The sequence below is a fragment of the Nicotiana attenuata genome, chromosome 2, assembly GCF_001879085.1.
Source record: "Nicotiana attenuata strain UT chromosome 2, NIATTr2, whole genome shotgun sequence".
Classification (NCBI taxonomy): domain Eukaryota; kingdom Viridiplantae; phylum Streptophyta; class Magnoliopsida; order Solanales; family Solanaceae; genus Nicotiana; species Nicotiana attenuata.
Window position 1 is genome coordinate 17938993 of NC_031990.1, and position 16034 is coordinate 17955026.

A 16034-nucleotide genomic window follows, 5' to 3' on the forward strand; every position below is an offset into this window, starting at 1 on the left:
TCTCACTCACATAGATCTGAATAATTGTAGAACTCAAACTTGATTTAAAGTATTTTCTCTACTAAGTTGCTTAATCTTCGTAAATTTTTATAAATCTCAAATATTTGAATCTTGATTTATGTGTGTCCAAATTTAAAATTGAAATTTTGTTGCATCCATATTCTAAACTCCATTGAAGGAGCTTTGAAGCTCTAAGTTCAACTCAGATTTGGAAAATCTAACTCTAAAGTGATGGGGTTAGTTAAAATATTGTAAAAGCTTGTAATGATAAGAATCTTGAGTGCTGGATTAACTGTGTTTGATTAACATTGGTTTTGGGAACCATACTAGTTGAAGAAAGAAGGTCAGGATGAAATCCAGTTTTGTATACACCGTTCTACATCATTATACAATATTATACAACATTATACAAAATTATAATGAGGGTATAATATTGTATAATAGACAAGAGGGGTTACTCTGATGGTAAGCAACCTCTACTTCCAACCAAGAGGTTGTGAGTTCGAGTCTCCCCAAGAATAAGGTGGAAGTTCTTGGAGGGAAGGATGCCGAGGGTCTATTTGGAAACAACCTCTCTACCCCAGGGTAGGGGTAAGGTCTGCGTACACACTACCCTCCCCAGACCTCACTAAGTGGGATTATACTGGGTTGTTGTTGTTGGTATAATGTTGTATAATATTGTATATCGGGTGTAAAAATACTGTTATACAACATTGATCTTTTTTCTGAAGTAAGTTTCTCTTTCATGATAGTAATTTTAGTTTTGTTGCACGTTTTTTATTTTTAGTTTTTTCACAGTTCCCTTTTGCTTTTGTTTTCGTTACTTTTTGTTTAGATTTTTCTTTTTACTTTTACTTCGTATTCTCTATGTTTTCTATTAACATCGAGTTTGCTTTTTTTTTTTTTTTGCCAGCGAAATACTGGTATACATTATTCAACATTTCATATACAAGTTTATACAAACTTATACATCAATATACATTACTGTACAGATGAAGTTAAAACTGAAAAATAGAATTTTTGTATTTTTCTCACTTTTATCTAACAATTTATATATAAAGTTAATTTTTTCGTTGATTTCTCTACTAAATGATGAATTTTCAAAATTTTCTTTTCTTGTTGAGTTTTCTGTCAAATCATAAACTTTGGAGCAAATTCATCTATATAGAACTTGAAAAATAAGAGATTTTAGGTCTGTTTTTGTATGTTTATAGCTGGGATAGGAATGTATAAACTTGGATAAGAAATAGAACAAAACACCATGAAAAATTTGCGTCAGAATAAAAAGGGCATGAAGGTTTTTTCGGATCTGAGCCAAATAATATTGGGCTACATATTTGTAAACTTAAATCTGGGTCATCCGGTTGCAAGGTTAACTTGTGGAGTGTATTATTACGTAATTCCGTCTTTTAAAAAACTTAAAATACATCAACTAACTTAAACAATCTAATAAAAATTTAAAATTGAAATTCATCTTAAAACTAAGCAACTTATTTTGCTAAAAAAGTTACTGCAGTAACTGAAAGCAATAAAGTATCAACACTCCTCCTTTGCTTCAGTTGCTACAATTTAAAAAGTTGCTCCTCCTCAAATCTTGCTTCTGTTGTTTGTGCTTGAAGATTGTTTTGAGCATCGTTGAAATTGCTCACTTTTGTAGTGCAGTTCTTTTTCTTCTTTCTTTTTCGTCTTATGGTTTTGTTCATAAAAACCACCCTTAGTGGCCTTGTCTTATCTGAAATATCTTTTGAAAGTATTTGATTCTGGACAATGATATGATTTTCAAGAATTGCTCGTAAGGATTGTTCTTCCATTACAACATTCAATAAATAATAGGTTTAAGTTATGATTTTATTTTCACTGAGCAAATCCGATAGTTTTCAGCAGTGAAAGCTTGTGGGGCATTCAAAGAGATACTACTGCTTGCCATATTTGAAAATGGGTTTAAAAATTGATATCATTAAATGATTTGAAAATGGTTATTTGGAAGAACTCATAAATCCTATAAGACCAATGGGGCTCTGATACCACTGTTGGTTTTTCTAAAAGATAGGGCAACAAATTGAAAATGTCTCTCAATAATTTTATTAAGCATAACAAGGCTTTAAATAGCAAATTAGGAACAAAAAGTTCACATAAATTAAAATTCAAAAAAATAAAATATCTCAACTAACTTAAACAATCTAATAGAAATTTAAAATTGAAATTCATCCTTAAACTAAGCAAGTTATTCTGCTAAAAAAAGTAAGAGAAAACTACCTTGTATGGCCGTTGAAAAAAAGTATTAGCCCAAAGATTTGCACGTAACCCGAAATATTCAGTCGGATAAAACTAATATCCAATTGTAGCCCATCGGATAAAACCAATAAATAAAAGACAAAAGTAAATTTTGGTACTAATTTTTTTTATCTTCCCTAGATATTTTTCCTTCCCAACACCAAATTGTTTTCTCTTTCTTACGTATCACACTTGACTTTTTACTCTGTAACACCACGTAAATTCGGCTTAGGTCTGAATGTGTCAAATGAGTGGTAAGGTTATATTTTGGAAATGTGAAGTTCCATTGGTATGATTATGGGTGAAAATAGTTATTTTAGAATCAAGACGAAGAGTGAAGTGTACAAGATTCGATAAAATCTACGAAGTTTACAAAAGATCAGTCTTGCAGGAGGTTTGGTGAAAAATGTGTAAGGTATTTGGAATAACTCAAAACACCAAAGTTGTAGTACATTGAAATAGATTTCCAACGATATATTATGGAGCCTGAACGGATCTCTGTACAAAAAGTTATGCGCGTTTTACAGAAGAGTATGCGATATGCGCGCCCTGTAGCACGCCCCTAGCGCGACCGCGCTAATTTTGAGGCAGTGTTACTGCCGTTATGTGCGGTCAGTAGCGTGGGCAGATCTTCAGGTGTGCGGGCGCACTCGTGGGGGGTCATTTTAAAGCTATATTTCGTCCCCCACAGCCCCAAAACATAAAAACTTGCTCTAGAAAGGGGAACTCTCAAAAACCTAACTCCTTAAGGGTCCTTCCACCACCCAAGGTAAGTTCTAATGGTGATTCTAAGTTAATTTCAATTTCCCAATATCTTATTAACATTGGGACATCATCGTTGAGAGAAGAAAGCCTAGAACTCGAATTCAAAGGGTTTGAACTTCAAAAAGGTAATGTCTTCACCCTCTAATTGATTCTAGCATTTGTTTAATGATTATAAACCCTAGTTCATGAGATATGAGTTGATGGGTTTGATAGAAAATCATGAACGATTATAGGGTTGGGGTGTTGATTGTTGATTATTGGTTAAGGGTGTTGTTTACCTTATGGGTGATGAAGAATAATGTTGATTATAATCATTTGAGACTTTAGAATTTATCTAGGAACAAGAGAATGGGTTGTTGGGTGTAGAGAAACCATTAATAAGGACTATGAAACTTTATTTTCACCAAGTGTTTGATAAAATGCTTAAGTGACAAAAACATGAGCATCATAGCTAATATGGAATCTCTTTGACTTGTATTGCTATAGATTAAAGTTGAAAGGGTTGACAAACGTTGTATTACGCTCAAGAGCAGGAAGTTAAGGTATGTGAGGCTAACTCTCTATGTTTGGGAATTTTAATGATTCTCCCAACACTACGTTTCTTTTACGACATAACCAATTGCCTCAGAAATATAGTTAAGCCTAGTTCCTTGACTAGTTGTAGAACTTCTACCCTCCAGCTTGATAACTCGTTTATGACTTTCATTTTGAACGTTGTGAGCTCAGTTCGTATTCAATATAGACTTGGGCTTGATGTCCCTAAGTCACAGTATTGCTTACTCAGCATGTCATAAATAGTTAAAGTTTCAGTGTGATTCAGCATTTCAGTATCATGTATTTTAATATGATTCTCAGTTCCTGATTTTATATTCTTGAATGTTGAACACCTGTATTTGGGCTTGAGGCCACAGTTTATGCTTTATGCATCTTTGGGCCTGAGGCCGCAGTTATATATACATATACTTGGGCCCGAGGCCGCAGTTGTGCATATATATATATATATTGGGCCTGAGGCCGCAGTTTTATATTCAGAGAAACAGGTTGTTCATCATTCAGAAGAGGCAGTATTCATATCCTTACTTCCTTGTTCAGTTATCAGTTTATCAGCAAGTAGTTCAGTTTCAGTTCCAGTATTTACAGTTCTTTTCTTCAGTTGTTTTATATACTAGTGCAATTCAAATGTACTGACGTCCCTTTTGCCCGGGGCGTGCATCTCGCGATGCAGGTAACGATTTTCAGGTTGACGATTTTGCTTGCTAGGACATCTCATATCAGCTATTGGTGAGCCCCAGTTTTTCGGGGCCTTATCCCTCTTTTGTTTTAGTCATTATAGTATTTTAGTTAATAAGGTATACCGGGGACCTTGTCCCGGTAAACAGTTAGCATTTTCAGTATTCTTTAGAGGCTTCGTAGACTATAACCCAGTCAGTCAGATATTAGCAGACTTTTATGTGTTAGCCTTGTTGGCTACTTGTCTATACTTGCATACCTTTCAGAATTTTCCGCATCTATGATATTTCAGTCAGACTCGTTAGTAGAGTATCATGTCATATATTTACCTCTAGCTTACAATTATACCACATGTTGATCCAGCCATACAGTTGGTTCGCTCGGTCACATGCAGTCAGGCACCAAGTGCCGTGTTACGCCCAGGCCATGGTTCGGGGCGTGACAAAGCTTGGTATCAGAGTCGGGTTCAAGAGTCCTAGGGAGTCTATGAAGCCGTGTCCAGTGGGGCCTCTCTTATGTGTGTGTGCGTGCCACACATGTAAACAGTTGACCACCAAGACATTTAGGATTGATCCATTTCTTTCATACTCTAGATCGTGCAGTTAGAGCTATGCTTTCAGGAATCTTTCTAACCCGTGCGAATTGCGTGTTTCAGAAAAATGCCTGCAAAAAGTAAGTACACCAGGAGGGCCTCAGCTACTAGCCAGGGGGCCACAACTAATGCTGCTCAGGAGGAGGACACTCCGGCCCAGGGGGTTGCACCGGGCTCAGTGCCCAGTGCTTCAGACATGGATGTCAGGGGAGCTATCCAGTTGCTTACCCAGATTGTTGCTACTCAGGCTCAAAGGCAGGGAACAAATGATGTTCATGAGACGGGTAGTTCTAGGTCTAGGGAATTCCTCAACATGAAACCTCCCGTCTTCACAGAGTCCAAAAAGGATGAGGATCCGCAAAACTTCATTGATGAGGTTCAGAAGATATTTCGTGTGATGCATGCTACAGACACTGAGGCAGTAGAGCTTGCTGTGTACCAGCTGAAGGATGTTGCCGACACTTGGTATGAAACATGGGAAGAGTCCCGAGGGGAGGATGCGGATCGTGCGACTTGGAAGGAGTTTGCAGATGCATTCCTTGAGCACTTTCTACCCATTGAGGTCTTGGAAGCTAAGGCTTTGGAATTTGAGAGACTCAGACAGAATGATATGAGTGTGAATNGCATATATATATATATATATATATATATATATATATATATATATATATATATATATATAGAGGGCCTGAGGCCCCAGCTTTATATTCAGAGAAACAAGTTGTTCATCATTCAGAAGAGGGAGTATTCATATCCTTACCTCCTTGTTCAGTTATCAGTTTATCAGCTAGTAGTTCAGTTTCAGTTTCAGTATTTACAGTTCTTTTCTTCAGTTGTTTTACATACCAGTGCAATTCAAATGTACTGACGTCCCTTTTGTCCGGGGCCTGCATCTCGCGATGCGTGTAACGATTTTTAGGTTGACGATTCTGCTTGCTAGGACATCTCGTATCAGCTATTGGTGAGCCCTAGTCTTTCGGGGCCTTATCTCTCTTTTGTTTTAGTCATTATAGTATTTCAGTTAATAAGGTATACCGGGGACCTTGTCCCAGTAAACAGTTAGCATTTTCAGTATTCTTTTGAGGCTTCACAGACTATAACCCAGTCAGTCAGATATTAGCAGACTTTTATGTGTTAGCCTTGTCGGCTACTTGTCTATACTTGTAGACCTTTCAGTATTTTTCGCATCTATGATATTTCAGTCAGACTCGTTAGTAGAGTATCATGTCATATATTTACCTCTAGCTTACAATTATACCACATGTTGATCCAGCCATACAGTTGGTTCGCTCGGTCACATGCAGTCAGGCACCGAGTGCCGTGTTACGCCCAGGCCATGGTTCAGGGCGTGACATACTCTTTCTATATTTTTTTTACTTCTTTTCTTCAATTTTTTTGATTGTAACACCTTTTTTTCTCTCTTACTTTTACTTTTTTTAATACTATTTAATATTGAATTTAATGATAGGCGAACTGCAGTGTGTATATATATATATGTATATATATATATATATGTGTGTGTGTGTGTGTGTGTGTAGGTATAAAGTTGTACATACAGGATAATTTTAATGAATTATAGTTTTGTAGAAAAGTTGTGTGTGTGTATATATATATATATATATATATATATATATTATTTTGCAATGTATAAATATTGTATCCTAAGTTCGACAGTGTATCCTTAGTGTATATTGAGCCTATCTCGAGTGTGCTTGTGTATCTAAAGTGTATATATTTGTGTACCCCAAGTGTATTTTGTATCGTGAATGTATAATCTGTCTGAACAATGTATCAAAATTGTATATACATGTGTATTTTCTAATATGTAAACATAGTGTATATAAATTATATACATTTTGTATGTGTAATGTGTGCACACCGTGTATTTAGAGTGTATCATGTATTTTTGTATAGTGACAGTCTTTTTTGTATGTATTTTGTATAGTTACATCTATTTTGTATATTTTGTATATAAATAGTATATCTTGTATATATTTTATATAGTGACAGTATATTTTGTATATATTACGTATAGTGGACATCTATTTTGTATATTTTTTTGTATAGTGACAGTGTATTTTGTATAAGTTTTGTATAATGACAATCTATGTATAGTAACAGTCTATTTTGTATATTTTTTGTATAATGACAGTCTATTTTTGTATTTATTTTATATAGTGACAGTCATTTTGTACATATATTATGTAGTGATTGAACACAATTAGTAAACACAATTGTGTAATTGAAATAATCGTCAAACAACACGTTACCTCATTAAACTGAAATTTATTCACAGGCAGGACAAATAAGCATAAATAAAGCAAAACAGAACACTTCATTGATGTAAATACAATCTACTAAGCACATTAATTTCTTGGTTGCACCAATTTAACGTAACTGCATTACTTATATTAATCCTAAAGCCACATAAACTAAAAAATCCACCTAAAACAACAAAGTATATGTCCGTCACACGTGCCACCTATATAAAAGCCACACCAGTTGTGCTTTTTTAGAGGACAAAAACTAGTGAGTGCCTCGTTGATCTCTATGTAGCCCATGCTCACCACTTCTCTTTTGAACTTTCTTGAGAATAACTCCAAAAAGTACACACACAAAACAACGAAAAAACTTAAAGAGAGAGAAACAATTCAATCTCTCTCTCTCTCTCTCTTTCTGTCTTTAAGCTTATCAGCTACCTCTATTCATATCCAAGAACATCAATGGGCGAGGTTCACTTTGCTCTTTACCCCATTTCGTTTTTTTTTTTTTTTGGGGTTATAGGAAGAGAAGAAGAAACCAGAAGAAGTGATCTTCAAATTGAAACAAGAAATTAAGCCCTCTATGGTTGGTCCTAAGAGGTCTGTTCTGTAGTATTTGCTAGCACATTGCAATTGGAGATTGAGCATCGTTTGGTCTTGATTTAGCAGTGATTTTGGAGTTCCTGAGTTGTGCCAACGCTCCTGGCTTTATGTATGTATAATACGACGGCATTGAAGATCTCAAATTCCTGCTTCTTATCTTAGATTTCATTTTTCTATTTTGGAACTTGGGTTGGAATTGGAGAAGAGCGATTTTTGGATGAAGGACGGGACTGTGCTTCCGTGATAGTTGGGGGTGTCTAGCCTTTTAATTAGTTTTGGGCTATAAAATACATACTGCAATTTTGTGGCCAGCGGCTAATATTAATTTCTAGCAGATGGCCATAAATAAGTTTGCTCAAAGTTAGAGAAAACTGCTGTAACTGAAAGCAACAAAATATAAGTTGTGTCAAAATATAATTCACTTGCCTTGAATGAAAGCTCTAAATACAGTGACATACCACCCCCAAAAAAAGGGTCTCTTTTTTACTTTTGTAAAATATAATTTATTTTTTATTATACTCTTCCACAACACAATAGTCAAAATATGCCACTAAATCTTTCTGAACGAATATAAAACAATTACTAGTATTTTTCCCCTTTTCTTTTAATAATTATGCCAGATACAAAATTGACAAACAAATTGGATCCTAGATTGTTTGATCTAACAGATCCTCAAACACTCATAGTACAATGAAACACGATTATTCATTCAATATAACAAATTCTTGAAGGTCCACAATATCGTTTTTTGATAATTTGTTCACAACAAATGTTCTCTGAGGCAAACATTATGTTTTCTCTGATAAACTCATAGTAAGAAAACACTAGAAATTACAGCATCGGTCAACAAAAACATAAAAATAAACTTTGCTACAATCCTGAGTTAGCATAAGGGAAGCGAAGTCATTTCCATCCATCTCAATAGTAGAAATCAGGTCTAAACAATTGGAATTTCCCTTCAGCTAGAGCCAAGAAAACTGCTCCAGTCTTTGAACCTCAGATAATATGCTGAGAAAACTATCATAAGCTGTATGTTATTCTGTTAATGGAGAGAGAGCAATCTCCACGGACAGGCATAACTGTACATTAAGAGAGGCTTCCAGATTCTGATTGACCCCAAACCAGTGCCAGATGCACATGCATTGTCATACCAAATTCCAGAAGCGATGATACGCTTCTTCAAGGAAGCCTTTAAACATCATCACATCCAAGTGGTTGCTATGGAAAGGGGAAAGATCAAATCTAGGAGTCATCCAATTCAACAATTTGTGCTCTTCTTTCAGCCGCTTTCTTCCTGATGAAGATGCCCCATCTCAAGGCAGCTTTGAGTTTGAGCCACCCGACAACAGCCTTACCTGAAGAACGTGTCCGGTCCTCATCAAAACCAAAGGTAGAAGACATGTTGGGCATGTATGATGATCCATACTGGTAATTCTCTTCTCCAACACTAGAAGAAGCATGACCTTGTCCCATGCTGAAAATACGGAGCAGATGTTGCATGTCTTCATTTTCAAGCATCTCATGACTTCTCATACGTATTTCTTCCTCTGTTAAGAAGTCCTCAGCTCCCTTATATGGATTAGGCGTGCTAGCAGCAAAATAGCTAGACAGCGATGGCTGTGGTGGGCGAAGAGCCAGCATGCTCTCACTTCCATGTGGTTGAGCTTGTTGTGACATACCTAGCAAATGGTTCTGAGGAGGAAATGAAGCACCATTTAACTGCATGTTACCATTCAGATTCATGTGCTGAGGCTGCATGGTATATCTGCTACTGAGGCTCTCATTATACCCTGTTAACAGAGAAATATTCATGTTATGAAGTCATAAATTGGTAGAACTATAAAAATACAAGATACAAATGAGGTCATAGTATATCTAGTCAATTAGCTTGTTTGAGGATTTATTGACACATATAATAACAGCCAGTTTTAGGAGCTGGTTAAAGAGGTAATTGCAGTGCTTAAACTAGGTATCCTTCACGTTCTGCAAAGCAGTAAACAGTGCAGGTCGAGAGACCTCCTTCAATGCGATACAAATTGCCAAGGTATACATTATTTATAACAATAAAATCGAAAAAATTGGCTAGTTATTGAGAAGTTTGTTTGAGCATCAAATTATGGTTCTATATTGTTAAAAGAATTTGAGACTTGAAATTTGTAATGTATTAATTCAGAAGTGTTTCAAACATTTTGGGATGTCTTAAAATAGAAAGTGTCATGTAAATTTGGAACAAAAGGAGTAAATATGATATGATTCAACAACCTGCTTACTCACAGGAAATCAATTGATATAAAACTTGGCATCCAATATTAGCGCTTATGTTTTTTTCAGTTTGGAAACTTTTCTTCTTGTTAAGATACTCGTCTAGTGAGGACTTATTCTTCAATCACCAAAAAATCACACAAAGACCCTAAACAGCAGCAAAAGCAGAGAGGGCAGAATTCAACACAATTCATGAAGAACATATGGTAGGTGGTGAGGAATTATTGTTCCAATCACCCAAGAAATGCACAGAGAAGCCCAAACAGCAGTAAAAGCAGAGCAGGAAGAATTCACACTTTAACAGTAACACATATGTTAGGCAATAATGCATATTTATACCTCCCATGTTCAGTCCTGTATTCATAGCAGGCTGCTCTGATGAAATTGAAGCTGGAAGACTTGGTAAATTAATTTGTTGATCAAAAGAGGTCGAATGGTTCTGAGAGCCAATTGTAAGATCATTTTGAGAAGTAACTGAGGGTTTATTCTGGCCCAGGCTTAAAAGAGATTTTCCATCATACTCAACGACATGCATCCAGTTTTCATATGCCTTCTTGACTAAAGTATCCACATATACCTGCAAATATTGTTTGATGTTTGCTTAAGCAATTCGTCACACAAACTTGGAAAATATAACATCCAAAAGGTCAATTAAAGCAAATCATAGCAACCCTCAGAAACTCCAATGACCACTACTTCTTTACAAAGTTATAAAATGTCACAGAGAAAAAGGAATAAGTGCAGAGCACTTTCAACTATTGTGGCAATTCAGGAGGTTGCAATTAGAGTGCATGTTTTTTTTCTCCTTTTCTTAAGCCTGTTTAGATGAATCCAAGACACCTAATTACACAAAAGAGAGAAATGGCTACAGATTGCAAACCTTCTGATTTTCTGAAAGAGAATCAACTGAATGATACTGTCCACCAGAGATTAAACCACATAACTCGTAGATATTGTTAAAGACAACACCAATGTTTCTCATATCATCAGGATAGTAGACATATAGCTTCCCACCTAGAACACAGGTTTTTGCATGCTCCACAAGAGCATCCCACATCTTATTTGACATTCCACTTCCCAGGATCTGTGATAACGAGATGAAAAAACACAAAAGAGGAAACATTAATATACAACCAAATTTATCATTCTAATCTCCAACTTGGCAAGTTTAAAAATCTTACATTTCGGAGCCTCTGCGAGTCTCGCACAACAAGTCGCAGGAAGTCTTCCACTTTATGTATGCCAGCTTTATTTAGCCTCTTGTGGAAGGATCCATCTTTCCCTATCTTTTCCAATCTCCAAACTTCATCATCCAATGCAGGTGGATAATGTTTCTTGTACACTGAAAGGAAACAGTCACATAGAGTTACTACAAACCTCAACAAACATAATAGTAGTTTCCATACAAAAAAGGGCACATTATATGGGCTTACATTCTCCTCTATGATCCTTGACAGTGAAGGCATCCGTTTTTGCCTCACGGATGCGAATTCCCTCACAACAACCTGATGCAACTTTTAAGCCTAGCCTGAACTTTCTGCTTCTGATCCAGCTGGAGTTGTCGGTAAATGTCAACTCACCAAGAGTGCCAACACCCTCCTTCAATATCACTTGCAATTCTCCTGTAAGAAGAGGCCTTTTACCTTCGCGCTCCTTCACTATATGAGACTCAAATTTTTCTTGAGTCCATCCATCATCATCCTCGTCATTGAAATCTCCTTCAAGCACAACAATATCTAGTTTAACTGAGGACTCTGGACCTGATGTTACAACATGGTTTGTATTTCCATCAATCAAGACAATATGTATCGCAGAACCCTGCTCTCCCTCTACTTTTCCTCCTGTGAAGAGAGGTAGTGACAGTTTGGACCGAAACTGAAGCTGCAAATTTCTCCCATCAGGTCCTTCAATTCTTTTTGGAGAAACCCTGCATGGTTATCGTAAAATTCAATCCCAAAACAGAGTGGACAGCCAATTAAAACAAAATACATTAGAAGCTCAATCATGCAAAGGGCACAAACTTTTCAGTCATGCTAGTGCTTGGAATATTAGTTCACATTTTTGGTCATCATCCAATGGGACATTCCCCATACATATATACATCCTTGAAAACTGTAGAAAATAAGACTTGTGCTCTGAAAGAATTAGCGAATATTTGTGCAGCCATACCTTGCATTAAGTTTAGCAGGACCAAGTTTAGCCAAAGCACGCTCAACTTCTTCACTAACCTGTGAACACAAGTGGTCGTTCATAAATAAGAAAACAAAAGCCAGTATAGAAGAAAGCTTGTGCAAGTACAACAAGAATGCACAAGTTTGCATAGTCTGGCCATCCCCAAACACAGAAAATATGAGCACCATTCTGCACCCAGCACTGTCTCAAAACAATGTAGAGACTCATGGGCTGGTTAACAAGCCCATGGAGATGCAAAGGTTTCAAGTACATGCACATAAGATAACAATAGCTCAGCTTTTACAGCTAAAAGGAAACAACCTGAGATGAAGCCACGTTAACACGCATGAGTCCAACAAAAGAACAACTGGAGTGCAGATACACTTAAAATATGTCATCCTATTCAAATATAAAACACAGAAGTGTATTTAGTGCACCCAGTAAAGATTTTACATGAAAATTTGAAGCTATTTTTCTCCAGAAATTATGCACATAAGCAGGATATGGGGACAGCTCTCATTCATTGATCATTTTGAGAGAGAGAGAGAGAGAGAGAGAGAGAGAGAGAGAGAGAGAGAGAGAGAGAGGTTCTCAGTGAAAATTCTACAATGATCAAAGCACATATAATTCTTAGTAGAAGTTTCAGCATATGAGATAAATCTTATACTTAATAATCCAGCTCAAATATCTTGCACTGGCCTTATTCACTGAGAATTAAATAACTGTCACACTGAGTCATACTGGAAATATGTATCATGCCCCAGTAGTTATATAACTAAGAATCGAACTTTCATAACTACTAATGGTTGGTTGTCTAAGTGAAACTTCACGCAAGTAATGTCCAATGAATAGGAAGATAATTTTAAAGGGCCTAATAATCTTACAACTCTTCGAAGAATTGGTTCCAGTGATGAGCAGAGTTTCTGCAGACTGTCCACCTTAAGCGCTTCAACAATGACACTGCAGTAACCATGTATTTTTCAATAATCGGTGCTACAGTTACCATGAATAGACACAGAAAGATGAGTAAATCTATAACAGGTACTAAATTTAAGCTTTTCAAGAAAAATATTAGACATCCAGGTCACATTTCCTGCCACATGACACCACAACAAACAATCAACAGATATAAAGACTTCTAAAATGAGAAGCTTTTACTGGTTACTTCGTAAGATAAGATGAAGACAGTTGATGGACCATAACAAATAGGCCATAGTTAGAGAGGCATCTGCCACTCAGACACTCAGAGGAAACTAAAGCGTTTGTAGGATTACAAATGCCAGGTGACTACTTCCCTTGGGAAGCTCAAGTATGTCCATGGCTACAAGATATAGAGACAACTCTACCTCTGAATGATGATTGAGAAGAATAAAACGTGGATAATCCCATTGACAACTAACAGTGAGGAATCCCATTTGAAAGCTGACTAGTGCACCACTCGGCAGTCCCAAAATATTCATTGTGAGCCATTTGTCACAAGCTCAGAGCCTTTCAATTCACATCCTAGAATGACACAAATTCTTAAAATGATGCTTATGAATTAGGCACTATGAGCCTCTTCTCATTTTGTACTCTCAGCATACAGCACTATGAACCTCTTGTATTTTGTATCACATCCAATCAAATAAATAGGGAGCTTGCAGTTCTAAACCAAAACAAAGAACAAGCTACTTATCAAGCCAGATTCAATCAAAATGTTCCTTCTCTTGCAGTCAACATCCTTATCCTCCCGGTGCACTAAGCTCCCGCTATGCACGGGGTCCGGGGAAGGGCCGGACCACAAGGGTCTGTTGTACGCTTACCCTGTATTTTTGCAAGAGACTGTTTCCACGACTCGAACCCGTGACCTCCTGGTCACATGGCAGCAACTTTACCAGTTACGCCAAGGCTCCCCTTACAACATCCTTATCCTCAATCTTGCAAATTATAAACAACCAATAAAGAAAGCTCTCATATCTTCCCATCCAAGGATCTTGAAAATAATACCTCATTTTTATAGGTATCTTGATAATAATACCTCATACCTCAAACATATTCATCAAGATCAGATTTTTCTTAATAAAAATTACAATTTCCACTACCCCACATAACATAACCATCATTCTCCACATCTTCACAACAATTCTCACAATACCCTCACTAAATACTCTACAATTTCTTATTATCAAAATCAAAATCCTAGCAGAGTTTACATGATGACCAATTACAAGAATAACCCAACTGTAATCACAGTACTAAAATTTGCTAAAACATAAAAGTTATCCCTTGACAAAAGAATTTTAAAGAAAAACCATTTTTTGTGTGCGAGTAAATTACCTAGCAAGAGCAGGTCTCTTCCTTTCAGGTTGACCTTCCTCACTACTACTTGGATCCAAAGCACGTTTGTCCATATACCTCGTTTGCATTTTCTTACTAAACACTTTTCTTCTTCAACTATATCTGTTTTCAGATCTGACCTAAAATAAAGTTTCTTTTTTTTTGTTTGTTTAATTTTTGAACTGTTTGTAGTGAGGACTTTCTTTTTTCACTGGATAAGATTCCCAACGGCAAAAAGAAAGAGAGAAAAAGGAGCGAAAAAGGGGAAAGCGGGAAAAAATTGAAAGAAGAAAGAAGATGAAGAGAGGTTTCTCGGAAAGTTCAAGGAAACAACATTGGACTTTCGTATGATGGCACTAGCTGTTAACTATAGTTTCTATTTTGATGGCTGCTGGTTTTGGTTTTGGCTTGTACACTGGATCTTGCTATATATATCTAACGCGTGGGTTTTTCTACTTGACGCGCTTATTTTGAACTACCACTTTTGTCCTTTTCAATTTAAATTATTCCTACTTGACCTCTTCTTTTTCTTGGAAAACCTAATTATTTTCTAAGTTGCAAATTTTATCAATTCATCAAATCTGTGTAGTGTATATGATAAAACTTTGACCCGTAAAGGCAAAAAAGAAATTAGATCGAATGCTTAGACATTTCGTCCATAAAATATTTTTAAAAATGTTATGAATTTCTTCGGATGTCATTGTATGACTATTATATCAACATTAAGACTTCGAACCAGTCTCTAAATTGAGATTTGCGAAGGGTAAAGAAAAAGTCATTTTACTAGAGCAACTTATGCATAAGTAAAGGAGTAGTCCATCGGTGGTCCACCATTAGTGTGCTTTCCACAACAATAATGATGACACTAGAAATAATAATTGTCAATCAATGATTATTATATTCAGCATTATTGATTACCTTAAACAAAAGCTGTTGAGCGAGTATAGTCAAGTAATTAGAGCTAGCGAAGTAATTTAATATTTAAAAATGCGTGGACTCGAGAGATACTCCCTTCGATCCACAATAAGTGACCGATTTGATTTTTTATTTTGGTCCAAAATAAGTATCCATTTATATAATTAAGAAAAAATTTAATTTATTTTTACAAAATTACCCTTATGTACATATCCCTAAAAAGTTTTCTTACTCCTCACATTAAATATTTAATTAAGAGTAGTTTAGTCATACTAGGTATTTTTGTATAGAATTTAGTATTTTCTTAATGGGCATGCCAAAAATAAATTGGTCACTTATTATGAACCGGAGGGAATAATTGGGAAGTGCCAATAAATGGTGACAATATTTGGTTGTTAATGGACTACGTACTCTCTGGTCAATGCTCCTTTCAGTTTGTAAATTAAAAGCTTAGGATGATGCTAGGAATTATATAAAAGAGAATTCATTGTCATCTAAACTAACGCTCTAGTGTTGGCTTTCTGAGTTTTCTGGTAGTTAAGATTCATAACAAAATGTAGTCAATTCAATTTTATATTTTTCATCATTAACTATATAAACTGTTACTCCTTCCATCCCAAAAGAAAAAATGAATCTACTATACT

At 36.0% G+C, this 16034-nt stretch overlaps 1 protein-coding gene across 2 annotated transcripts; it reads right to left on the bottom strand.

Annotated features, from left to right (window-relative positions):
• On the bottom strand, positions 8412-14880 carry LOC109244785 (calmodulin-binding protein 60 B-like). 2 transcript variants are annotated; one of them, XM_019411937.1, is made up of 9 exons: positions 14476-14880; positions 13044-13119; positions 12481-12558; positions 12157-12215; positions 11421-11914; positions 11169-11329; positions 10868-11071; positions 10327-10564; positions 8412-9515 (listed from the first exon to the last, which is right to left on the bottom strand). In XM_019411937.1, exons 3-9 carry the CDS (start codon positions 12505-12507, stop codon positions 8968-8970), a joined length of 1731 nt encoding a protein of 576 aa, XP_019267482.1. In that variant the 5' UTR covers positions 12508-12558; positions 13044-13119; positions 14476-14880; the 3' UTR covers positions 8412-8967. The 2 variants fall into 2 exon arrangements, with proteins under 2 accessions (XP_019267482.1, XP_019267477.1); XM_019411932.1 differs by lacking the exon at positions 12481-12558.